Here is a 13,010-nt window from a genome sequence, read left to right on the forward strand (position 1 = left end):
GAATCAATGCAAGTTATAGTTTTGCTTGCACCCGCGTTCATCAGAATCCTTTAAGGTGGGTTTTATGATCACCCTACTCACAAAAAAGGGCCCTGGCATGGGTAACACCATTTCTAGAATGAGATGAATAGAATCGTTCATGCTTGCCCTTTCCTAGGCCTTCGGTGGTCCAGATCATGTTCAGTTGGTGGAAAGTAAGATCTTGGGTCTTTGTCAGGACTTGCATAATATCACCAAGTACACCATGGAGTTTAACTAGTTAGTGAATGATCTAAACTGGAATGAACTGGCCCTCCATATTCACTTCTAGTGGGGTTTAGCAGCCAACATCAAAGATGAAGTTGCTCAGCTAGAACCCCTAGCTAATCTAGAAGCTTTGCTCACTTTATGCACAATAATGAAATGATGATTGGGGGAGAGAAACCAAGAGAAAGAAGGAGAGTTACAAACCATGAGAGAACAGGAGGCTATCACCAGCAGACTGCTAACCTTTGAGGGCTTCATGCTGGTGTAAAACATAAGCTGAGTAAGGTGTGATTATTTTCTTAGTTGTGTTCGTGTGATTCAGACTGGAAGGCAAATACCTCATTTCTGAACCCATTATAGCTGGCTAATGGTATGAAACACTGCCTTTCTGAGGAAGAAAGGAAATGGCGCTGTCAAGAGGGTTTATGCCTCTATTGTGGGTTCTCGGGATGTTTTTGAATTTCTTGCCACAGTAGACCTCAGAATCAGGGTCTTCCCCAGCAGGAAAACCCAGACTCCCCTAGAGGGAACAGTTGGGCTTCCGAGTATCAACACTGCTCCAGGGACATATCTCTGCATGTTACTATTCCAGTCAGACTTCCCTGGAAAAATAATAGCACCTCCACTCCAGTCCACTGATTGACAGTGGAACATCTTTGTTTTTTGGACCTCATGCTTGCTCAGCAGCACCAGGTCCTCATTTGACAGAAAGGATCAAGTATAATGATCAAGTATAATGGCTCACCTTATCATCATGGCCTGTAACTACAGAGACTGAACCTCTTGTTTTAACCATGATACATAATCATCAGGAGATTCTTTGTTTTGACCTCATCAGAGCACCACATTTGCCTGTTGTTCTAGGTCTTCTGAATATGGAACAATAGGAACCACATATTAATTGGAAGATGCAGCAGGATATGTTTCCATCAACATATTGCCAGCAGATTTTAATGCTTATTGAAGAGGCCCAGGACATAGGTTCTGAAAATCAGAATCCGGGCAATCTGTGCTTTCTTTGTACTTGAGGGTGCGATTGAACAACTGCTGGAAAATATGCAACATACAGGGATATGTTTGACAAGTGAGGAGCTGATATTCTTTTCCCACATAGACTATATAACTGTCCCACAGATTTGCAGCCAGGGGCAGAAATCCCCTTTGAAAGAATCTATCCTTTGTCAGAGCCAGAACCTGCAGAAAAGGTTTAGTTGACGTTCAAGTTCACTAGCAGGGGCATCTATCTTCTTTGTGCCAAAGCATGATGGCTCACTTCAGCTTCTCATTGACTATTGGGTCTTGAATGCTGTAACTATTAGTAACTGGTACCCCTTACCTCTAATTAATGAACTGTTGGAATGCCTTCCAGGTGGCCCAAATATTTTCTAAACTCAGTTTGAGGAGAGTGTATAATTTTGTTTGGATCAGAGAAGGAGATGAGTGGAAGACAGTGTTTCAAACATGCTGTGGTCATTTTGAATACCTGGTGATTCTGTTTGGATTAAGAAATGCTCCTGCTACTTTTCAAAATCTGGTGAACAAAATATTTTGTGATATGCTGAATCAGAGCCTAGAGATATATTTGGATGACATCTTGATATTTTCCAAAGATACGGCAGAGTATGATCAACAGTTCTGTCAAGTCCTGGACCATCTCTGGAAACAAAAATTGTATGCCAGGTTCAAGAAATGTGAATTTGACAAGTGACTGATGGAATTTCTGGGTGCATAATTTCTCATGAAGGTGTACAGATGGATTCCAGTAAGGCAGGGAAGTGACCCAGTGGCCTGTCATGAAAAATGTTAAGACAATCCAATGCTTAATGGGGTTTGTGAACTTTTAGTGATCTTTTATCTTGGGTTCCTCCAAATTGATATCTCCACTAATGGCGGTCCTTAATAAGAGAACTTCTTGTAAGTGGACCTATGAGCAGTAACTGGTGTTTGATCACCTGAAGAAGGCTTTTACCATAACCCCAATCCTGGTATTCTAGTCCTCAGCAGCCATTTATAGTGGAGACTGATGCATGTAGGATGGCTATCGGGGGCTATACTTTTGCAAAGGAAAGGACCCAAAGACCTCCTTCATACATATGCCTTCTACTTCTGTGTGGCAGATCCTCATGGTTTGGCCTCCAGATACCACTATCTCTGTCCTTAACACCTTTTTTCTTAGGAGCCATCCATACCCTTCAGTCCCTCCCATTAGGGGCTCTGATTGGATGTCTCAGTGCTATTTAGCTCAGCCATACTAATAATCTGGGGGTTCAGTTTCTGAGAGCAGCCAAGATGTATTTTTTCCACACTCTGGTCAAGCCTCCTGGCCTTGCCCAAAGGAGTTTTCTTTCAGGAGAGATCCCTCACTATGCAATCCCTGTCAGAGGGTCTTTCACATTATAAGTTACAAAGAGATAGATGAGCCAGATTTTCTCTTGGGGTGAGAGGGCTCTCGTCCAGAGGACTGAAGACATGTGAGTCTACTCTAAACCCTAGATAGGCAAGCACCAGTTTATGATCCTGCTGCGAGAGACTGTGAAGGCCAGAAGAGTTCTATTTTTGAAAGGAACTGTTTCTTTGAGGGAAGACATCCTCACTGGCCGTACTCAGTGGCTGAAGATCAGTGAGCCCATTCACAACCTGAAATTGGCAAGCACCAGTGACAGTATAAATCCCAGTTTAGGAAGATATGACCAGTTTAACATCTGTAATAATAAATAAATAAATAAATAAATCTGTAATTTGTAAAAGGAATTTCTAGTAACTCCTTCACCTGCTAGTGCAAGGAAAGCTCTGGGTCAAGAATTACCCCGAGATTCCTCAACTGTGATTGGTATTGTAAACTTCTCAAATTGAAATGAAATAGAACAACTGACTAATGGTGGGCAATTTTATATCAACAATTTCTGTATGGAAATCTCTGTTTTTTATCCACAGAAATGGCTTTGAAAATTACCTTCTTTACATTTATTGTTTTATTTTGTTATATATTGAATGTTATCATTATGCATTGTAATATGCGTTGAGTGCTGGTTTTATCCCTAGAAAGATGTGTCCCAAAACAAAATTAGATTAGATTAGAAACTGAGTAGATAGGACCTATATATGAACATAAGAAATGCCTCGTTGGGTCAGACCCATGTCCATCAAGCCCAGCAATCTGTCTCTGACAGTGGCCAGTCCAGGTCACAAGTATCCAGCAGATCCCAAAAAGTAGATCTATTTCTTATTACTCACTCCCAGGGAAAGCAATGGCTTTCTCTAGTTTGTGTGGCTAATAATGTTTTATGGTCTTTTCTTCTTGGAATTTGTCCAAACTTCTTTTAAACCCTATCAGGCCCATACAGTAAAGTGTGCGGGAGAGCCGGCGCTCCAAGGCAAGCACCCGCTCTCACAATGCGCGCCCAGGCACCTCTCCTGGGTGCACAATTCACTATTTAAATTAGGGCCCGCGCTAATAAGGAGGCGCTAGGGACACTAGCGCGTCCCTAGCGCCTCCTTATTGGCGGAAGTGGCGGCTGTCAGCGGGTCTGACAGCCGACACTTAATTTTACCGGCGTCGGTTGTCGAACCCGCTGACAGCCATGGGTTTGGAAAACGGATGCCAGCAAAATTAAGTGTCCGTTTTCCAACCTGCGGGCCGCGGGCAGATTTTTATTTTTTTTATTTTTGGGGCCTCCGACTTAATATCGCTATGATATTAAGTCAGAGGGTGTACAGAAATGCAGTTTTTTCTGCCTTTCTCTACACTTGCCCGGTGCCGTCTGAAATTAACTCCTGCCTCAGAGCACTGGCTCTCCCGCGCACTTTACTGTATGGGCCTGATAGGGTTTAAAAGAGGTTTGGACAAATTCCCAGAAGAAAAGGCCTTTGGCAGGAGTTAATTTCTGAAAGTAAAATGTGCGGCTTGGTCGCACATTTGCTTTCTGTATTGCGGGTGAATACCTAATAGGCTCATCAACATGCATTTGCATGTGATGAGCGCTATTAGTTTCCGGGGGGGGGGGGGGGGGTTGGCTGCACGTTTTCCACGCGCTATTACCCCTTACTGTAGGGGTAATAATAGTGCGTCAAAAACGCGTGTCCAAACGGGGGCTAATGGTGCGCTCAGCCGAGCGCACCATTCTGTATTGGCCTGTATGTTAGTTGCCTTGACCATGGCCTTTGGCTTGATTGTGCGCTGAATGAAAAAGTAATTTGTACAATTTGTTTTAAATCTGGATGTTAATTTCATGGAGAATTCCCTTGTTTTAGTATTGTTCAAAAGGGTAAATAACTGTCCTTTATCTATCTATCTATCTATCTATCTATCTATCTATCTATCTATCTATTTATTTATTTATTTATCTATTTATTTATTTATCTATCTGTCCATTTATTTATTTACTTATCTATTTTCCCATTCTGCCCCACATACACTTTTATAAACTTCTATCATATTTTCTGTCAGCCATCTCATTTCCAAGCTGAAGAGCCCTATCCTGTATAGACTCTCATCACAGGGAAGCTGTTCCATCCCCTTTATCATTTTTATCATCCTACTGTGCGCCATTTCTATTTACGCAATGTATTTTTTTTGGTATTGTGCAACCAGAACTGCACACAGTACTCAAGGTGTGGTTGAACCATGGATCAATACAGAGGCAATATAACAATTTTCCGTTTTATTTTCTATTCCTTTTCGGATCATTCCTGGCATTGTATTTGTTTTTGACCACCACTGCACACTGAGCTGAGGATTTCAAAATATTAATATCCAACAAATCCCGGTTGTTCTGGATCATCTCAAGGATCAGAAACCTGATATTTGTGGTATTACGGAGACGTGGTTAAGGTCTTCCGATACAGTACTTATTAATCAGTTACCCCATGCAGAATATGTTATCTTTTCCTGCCACAGGATAGATAAGAAAGGCGGAGGCTTACTATTACTAGTGAATAAAACCTACCGTCTGTCCCAACAAAAAATCAATATAGCGGCACGATATGAAGTTGCACTATTCAAATCTAGCCTATTACAAATTTGCCTTGTGTATACACCTCCGGGCTTACTAGAGCACAATAGTTCGCCCCTTATAGAACTGTTTTCATCTATGATTGATACTAAGATTCCCACAATTATCATGGGAGATTTTAATCTACATGTGGACCAGTGGCCACGCTCAGCCAACTGTGAGAATTTCCTAAATACGCTAGAAGCATTAGGTTTCACTCAGATTATCAATGCTCCCACGCATAAAGCGGGCCATACTTTGGATTTAAATGACACCCTAAAGGTCAACGTAGTACCTAGGAGTATACCAGTACCATGGTCGGATCACTATTTAGTTATAGCCGGCCTGTCCCTAAAAAAGCCTCAGATCGAAACGCTACCAGACAATAAAATAGAAATTGAAGTTAAAAAGGCTTGTAATAGTGAGGATCTTATCTCCAACTTCCCGGAAGCTTTGTTATCTTTAGATAGATCCAATACTTTGGATGCAGTGAAATCATGGAACGCAATTATGCTGGAGCTAGCAAACAAACTGTGTCCCCTTGTAAAAAAATCGATTCCCCTCCAAGGTAAGCACAGAGCTCCGTGGTTCTCCTCTCATTTAAAAGAGCTAAAAAGAGGATTGAGGAAAGTGGAAAGAATTTGGCGGAAACATCGAGACGAAGTTTCACAATCAAATTATAGAATGGCCTTGCATAACTATAAATCAATTAATACTGCCAAATGCAATTTCTTCTCGGAAAGGATACATAAATTTCAATTTAACCCTAGGATTTTGTTTCAATATGTATCTGAATTGACCAATATTAGAGGCAATACAACTAATTGGGGCAATAACTTAAAAAATAAGAATAATGAATTTGCCTCCTTCTTCCAGGAGAAAATTCAAACCGTTTTAAAAAAGCTTAATACACAGACCCCACAAAATATTGTTCTACCTAGCAATCCATCGGTGAATTGGTCAACTTTTGACTCCATTTCATCCCTAGAAATAGCAAATTTAATAAAAAAAATGACACCGGCTACTCACTCCATGGATAAAATGCCGATTAACCACCTGAAGGTTGTGTGTGATATTATAGCCAAACCACTAGCAGATATTGTAAATTTATCACTAGAAGAAGGCACATTTCCAGATAGTCTGAAACGTGCAATGGTGAAACCTATTTTGAAGAAAACTAATCTGGACCCAGAAATCTTGACAAACTATAGACCGATTTCAATACTTCCTTTCATGGCAAAATTGATTGAAAAAGTGGTTAACCGACAGTTAATGGAACACCTAGAAGAACATCAGCTGCTTTTTCCGGCCCAATATGGGTTTCGGAAAGCTCAGAATACAGAGACCCTGCTAATCTCTTTACTCGACACCGTACAAAGAGGCTTCGATCAGAATACCTCCTATCTATTGATTCTGTTGGATATATCAGCGGCGTTTGACACTATCAATCACGAAGTACTTATTTCTAGATTGAGCGAAGTGGGTCTTCAAGACAAAACATTAGATTGGTTTAAATCATTTCTTGCCAATAGATCATATGTTGTTAAATTGGGAACAGTCGAATCCGAGGTAATTGATCTTCATACTGGAGTCCCTCAGGGGTCCCCCCTCTCCCCAACTTTATTTAATATCTATATGGCCCCATTATGTAGATTCTTAGCGGGCCTGGGGCTGGTACATTACGTATTTGCGGACGACATCTAGATATTGATACCCATAAAAGATTCTTTGTCAGACACATTGAAACTTTGGGAGGTCTATTACCAATCAATAAACCAACTTCTTACACATATGTCACTGGTGCTAAACAACTCAAAAACTGAAATACTCTTCATCGGCAATAAGGTAACAGAGAAAGTAGAGAAGGACATTCTTAACAGTCTCCCCTCGTATAAGATCCGATACGAGGTGAGAGACCTAGGATGTATGCTGGATTCTGAGCTTAATATGAAAACTTCTGTGAAGGCCATCCTAAAAGACGGCTTTCACAAACTACGAGTGTTAAGGAGATTAAAACCACTATTACACCCGAATGATTTTCGGATTGTAGTCCAGGCATTAATTCTACCCAAGCTAGATTATTGTAATGCCCTATGGTTAGGCTTACTCTCATCGACCATTCGTCCGCTACAACTGTTGCAGAATGCGGCTGCACGGCTAGTGTCTGACACAAAAAAATTTGATCATGTTTCCCCGGTGCTGATGGGACTACATTGGTTGCCGGTCCAGTTCCGCATACAGTATAAGTGCCTAACTTTAATACACAAAGCAATCTATGGCACGAACTCGGAATGGCTGAATGCCTCTTTATATATCCATGTCCCATCACGAAATTTGAGGTCCCTTGGGCAGGCCTTGTTGACCATTCCATCGCCCAAACTGGCCCACCTTAGTTCAGTAAGGGAGAGGTCTTTATCTCTAGCAGGGCCGAAAATGTGGAATTCCTTACCCGCGGAGATTCGGACAGAGGAGGATATTAATAGCTTTAGGAGGCAGATAAAAACCTGGCTATTTGAACAGGCTTTTAGCCTAAATAGTTGATCCCGTTCATCATAGTAATACAGAGACACCAGGGGAAGATGGAGATGAGAGTTGGAGATGGAAGGAGGGGAGATGGGTGGGGGGAGGAGGGTAGATGGAGGGGTAGAGGGAAGGGGGGTATCCTGGTAAGATGTGGCAGTACTGCTGCGATTTGAAAGAGATTAGTTTTAATGTACTGTTTAGTTAGTGAGCCTTTGGTTTACTGTATTATAGCCTTGTATTATGTTTAAGGATATGTTTTTAGTATATATGTATTTGAATGTTGCTACTGCAATTTCAATCAATGTAAACCGCCTTGAAATGAATTTGAAAGCCGGTATATAAGGTTGAATAAATAAATAAAATAAATAAATAAATGCCTTATTCACTGGGTTATTACTGCTTAATTATGCAAAAACATATTTTATGAACTAATTCCAAGTTATGCTATCATGTCTGACATTTGCTAGGACCTTGACATGTTGAAAATGCACTAAGTGTAGTAATTTCCAGTTTGTGAGTTCATTGTGATAGAATAATAATTATGTAAATATTGCTTCCCTTAGGATTTTGTCAGGCTGGTAAAGATTTACGACTTGCATCTATCTCCAGTGATCAGATTGAGATACAGTCAGGCTTCCTCCTTGTTGGCGCTAAATCACCTAACCTGCCTGATCACCTCTTAGTGTGTGCAGTGGACAAAAGATTTCTGCCAGATGATAATGGACGGAATGCTCTTTTAGGTAAGTATAAGTTGGTATGTCTTTAAGTGACTTAGTGGTTCCTCTTCTGAAGCTTTAAACAAAGAGTTTCCTGTTATCCTTGGATAAGGCAATATGCTTGCCATCTTAGGGCTGGATTTACTAATACCGCTGGGCTCTATGAATCCCGTGGTAATGGGGGGGTGAAACCGGGGGGGGGGGGGGGGGTCAGTCCTGCGATAGCCGGCAGTGATTGCACCTCCGCGGTGAGCTCACTGCTGGCATCGCACCAAATAACTACACCATAAAAGGTGTAGTTATTCGGCGCGAAACTGACAGCGATAAACAAGCTTACCTTTCACTGTCGGTGCAGTGTTCGCGGTCTCAGCCCCGGTGCCGCCCTGACTCCTCCTCTTCCGGGGCTGACGCTGCCCCGACTCCGCCCCATCTTGGTATCGTGTGCGATCCGCTTGGAAAATGACCCCCTTAGTCTCTTGGATATGTAGAAATAAAGGCCAACAAGGACTAACTTAATACATTTGGGACTAGCTTTCAAGAGCAATGCTTCCTTCCTTAGTTCAGTGCAAAATGAGCTATGAATGATGTTGCTCAAATATATAAGTGCATTCATATCTAGCTTATTTTACCTTGACCTGATGAAGGGAACATTGCTCTTAAAAGGCAGTCACAAATGCATTAAGTTGGTCCAATAAAATGGTATTGGCTATAACTTATTTGTTGACCTTTTATTTTTGTTATCCTTGAAACCTCAGGCAGAAAAATTGCAGAACTGTGAATATAACAATTTATGAAACAAATAGTTAGGTGCAGAACAATAGGGATGTGTTTTCAGTCTGTACAATTAAAACAGGAAACAGTAGATGGTCGCGTGGTTAGAATAATGAACTGGCAACTAGGCAACCAGACTCAAATTCTGTTTTTGCCACACTTACATTTGCCAGGACCTTGGGCAAATCATTTTATTGCCACAGATCCCCACCTAAACTATAAACTCTATGGGGCAGGGACTCATTGATTCTATATGTAATTTGTTGTAAATTACGGCAGAATTGCGGAGTAACAGCACACACATTAAGTCAATACAGAAGCAACAAGAATTCTTCAAATTGCAATTCACTTGTTCAAGAAGTGAATCGCAGAACTGTGAATATAACAATTTATGAAACAAACAATTAGGTGCAGAACAATAGGGATGTTTTTTTCAGTCTGTACAATTAAAAAACAGGAAAAGTGAATTGCAATTTGAAAAACTCTTCTTGTGCTTGTAATTGAATAAAATTGGCAGTCTCATGCATTGAACAGTGCCTTTATTAATTTAGTGAGCCACACATTTGTTGTAAAGTGCCATGGTTTAAGTAAGTATTACCAAATACCAAGTGTGAACTTGTTTATATGTTTAAATTTAAGCATATATCATTTAAGAAATTAATGGTGTGGATATGGAGGTACTGGCTTACAAAAGTAGGCCTAGATTTACCAAACTGCTATAAATATAGCGGAAATAGTGCCTGTGATAAAAAAAAAAAAAAAAAAGGGGTGAGGTTAGGCTAAGAACTGTGCTCCTGCATTGGCAATTTCCAGAAGGCCTGATAAATTTTCACACTTGTGCAATTTGTTGCTTTGTATGCTGATTAATATATGTGAGAGAGAGTGCATGATCCTGAGCCTCTGAATAGTCAGCCTGACACTCTCTCTATATGAACCACTATAGAGGGGCACTTTGAATCAGGGTGAGTTTCAGAATGTAGGGTAGGGTTTAGTGGGGTGGTATTACAGAAACATTGTGAGGATTTCATAGTAAAATTGACCTCACTAAAGATTTGTAGTCATTATAATGGATGAAAAGTATAACTAGAGGAGTTGTCTTGTGTTGTACAAATCTCCCTCTCTCTCATTTGCATTGTTTATCATTTGCATTAAGGCCCTAACACAAATTGTTAGCTAGCCCTCCGGAGAGCAGTATATAGTTGTCATGGTAATAAATATTATTTTCTGGTCCATGATATACAGAATACATGACAAATATGGTTACCAAGCCTAACTGTGGAAAGTGATTGTCCCTGAGAGAAGCAGAAGTGACAGAAGGCTGAGGACATTACTAAATGTAGAGATTACGTTTCACTCCCGAGGAAGATTATAACTCTGTGCTACAAGACTAAATAGGCTGTTTTTATTTTATAACATAAGTAGAAGCTTTGTGGGGTCATGTTGCTTGTTGACAATGCCCACTGTTCCAAAATCACTCTAAGTTGTTTAAACATGTGGCAAAATAAATATGTTATAAATATCTATATAGATTGTAATAGCGACCATTATATTTATAAGCCGCTAATTGCAAATCAGAAAAGCGTCTATATACCACCTTATTTAAGAACTCAAACTAATATAAAAACGTTCAAGAAGGATCTTAAGACTTTCCTTTTTCACAAAGTATACATTAATGATTTAATTCAACAAGCTAACTTCATTCAATACTACCAACCAGACCCATGCAAGAGAGATACTGAATTAACATCTGGCATCAGCCATTGTAGCAGCAATATGAACTTATAATTAACAACGCTAGAAGTCCATTCCAAAGATGAATAAATACCAAGACTATTACCTTCCTCCTTTTCCCTTTATTTCCTTGCCCTCCCTTTTTCACCACCAACCTCTCCCCCTTCCCTTCATCTCTCCCACTGTTAATTTATGCAACTATGTTTTAATCGTATATTCTTTGTTTGATGTCTGTAAATCGTTATGATGGCTGCACCGAATGACGGTGTATAAAACTGAATAAATAAATGAGTATAATCATGGGTCACTGAAATTATATCCGTTATGTGAATTTTTTCATAAATAAGCAACTAAAAATGAAAGACTTATCTGGCGAACCCAGGTGTCCTTAAAGGCTGACAAGGCAAGCGCTGGTGTTGCATGGATTAAATGTCCTAAAAATGCAGTGGTTCAGTGACGTAGCAAGTCCCCAGCACACACTGCAGCGCTTAGGATCTGAGCTTCAATTTCGAGTCGTTTATATACCTCTGATGAAGAAGAACTAATTTCAGAACACAGTGCCAGTGTTGGGGACTTTTTACATTACTTCACCGCTGCATTTTTGGGACAATTAATCCATGCAATACTAGCACTTGCCTTATCAGCCTTTAAGGAAACCTTGATTCCTCCAGATAAATCTTTCATTTTTACTTGGAAATTTATGAAAATCTTCACATGAAAAGTAGTAATATGATTGACCCATGATTCTGTGCGGCGACTCCCCTAACTTTAAAAGATCAGTTGTGGGAAACCTTCGGAGGCGCTCTCTGATTATGTCATCCACCCAGCCCTATAAAGGGCTGAGACAGAAACCTCCAGTGCCTCAGCAATAGGTCTGCCATCTGAGAAGTGCTTTACCATCGAGTTCCTGATCCTGACTCTTGATCCTGGTACTTGGTCCTGCTGTGTGTTCCTGAGTTCCTGTGACTTGCTTCTGTTTCTACTGTCAGTTTGGTTCATCTTGAGTTCTTGTCTTTGTGGTCAGTCTTCCCTTGTTTGTCTTCAGCATCTCCCCTGCTCCTGTGGTCCTTTGTTCTTCACTTCCTTGGATTGGACTTCTGGCTTTTGACCTCGGATTGGACTTCTGACTCTGATTTGGATTGAATTTCTGGATTGACCCTCAGTTGGACCTTAACGCTGCTTGCCCGCCACTGACCACTGCCTCTTCTTCATTCCCGACTGAACTCTGCTTGCCTCGACCACTGCCTGAACCACGACACTGACCAAACTCTGCCTGCCTCTACTACTCCCTGAATGACAACACCAACCAAACTCTGCCTGCTTCTGTCATCAGCCTGAACCTAACCCTGTCTGAATGCTGCCTGCCCTGGTCTCTGCTTCTCTTGGCTCCACTTCCTTCTCTGTGCTGGCCTGCAACATCTTCATTGTGATGGATCTACATTATCACAGAGGCCTACACCTAAGACCAGCTGGCCATGGCACCCAAGGGCTCAACCTAAGGGGAATGTGGGCTGGTATTGGTGAAGTACCAGTAGGGCCTATGCTCCAGCCAGCTCCGCCTGCCAATGGTAGGGACCTACAGGGCTCCATCCTGCAGGTAACGCCAACTCTGCCTCGGCCCAAGGGTCCTCAGCCACAACACTCCCTATCAATAAATTATGTTTACTCTCAAATTCAGCTGGTGAAAGTCAACACGCCCTGGCATATTTGGGGCCTCCCTGGACATGCAAAATCTTACAGACTTTCTGGAACAGTCTGGCTTTGAAGTGGTAGATCACTCTACTCTGCTTGTTTCCCTTCTAGTTGAGCAAGATATCAGTAAAATTATATCCAATTAGGCATTTGAATTCTCTTTCTCATGGTCATTGTATTAGAATGTTTCCTGATATATCTAAAATAACTCAGGAAAGGAGAAGGGTTTTTTTTTTCTATGAGGCAGGAAAACTATTTCTTTGGGTGCATAATTTCTACTAAGATACCCCTGTAAATGCATTGTTAAAAAGAGCAATGATTGTTACATTTTCTTTCCTCC

General features: G+C 41.0%; 1 protein-coding gene across 1 annotated transcript in view; it reads left to right on the forward strand.

Annotated features, from left to right (window-relative positions):
- GREB1 (growth regulating estrogen receptor binding 1) overlaps positions 1-13,010 on the forward strand; it is a 607,716-nt gene that overhangs the window by 236,315 nt on the left and 358,391 nt on the right. The window contains 1 exon segment of the mRNA XM_029595920.1: positions 8,324-8,500. Within this exon segment, the coding sequence (XP_029451780.1) occupies positions 8,324-8,500 (177 nt within the window).

Source organism: Rhinatrema bivittatum, chromosome 3 (assembly GCF_901001135.1).
Source record: "Rhinatrema bivittatum chromosome 3, aRhiBiv1.1, whole genome shotgun sequence".
NCBI lineage: Eukaryota > Metazoa > Chordata > Amphibia > Gymnophiona > Rhinatrematidae > Rhinatrema > Rhinatrema bivittatum.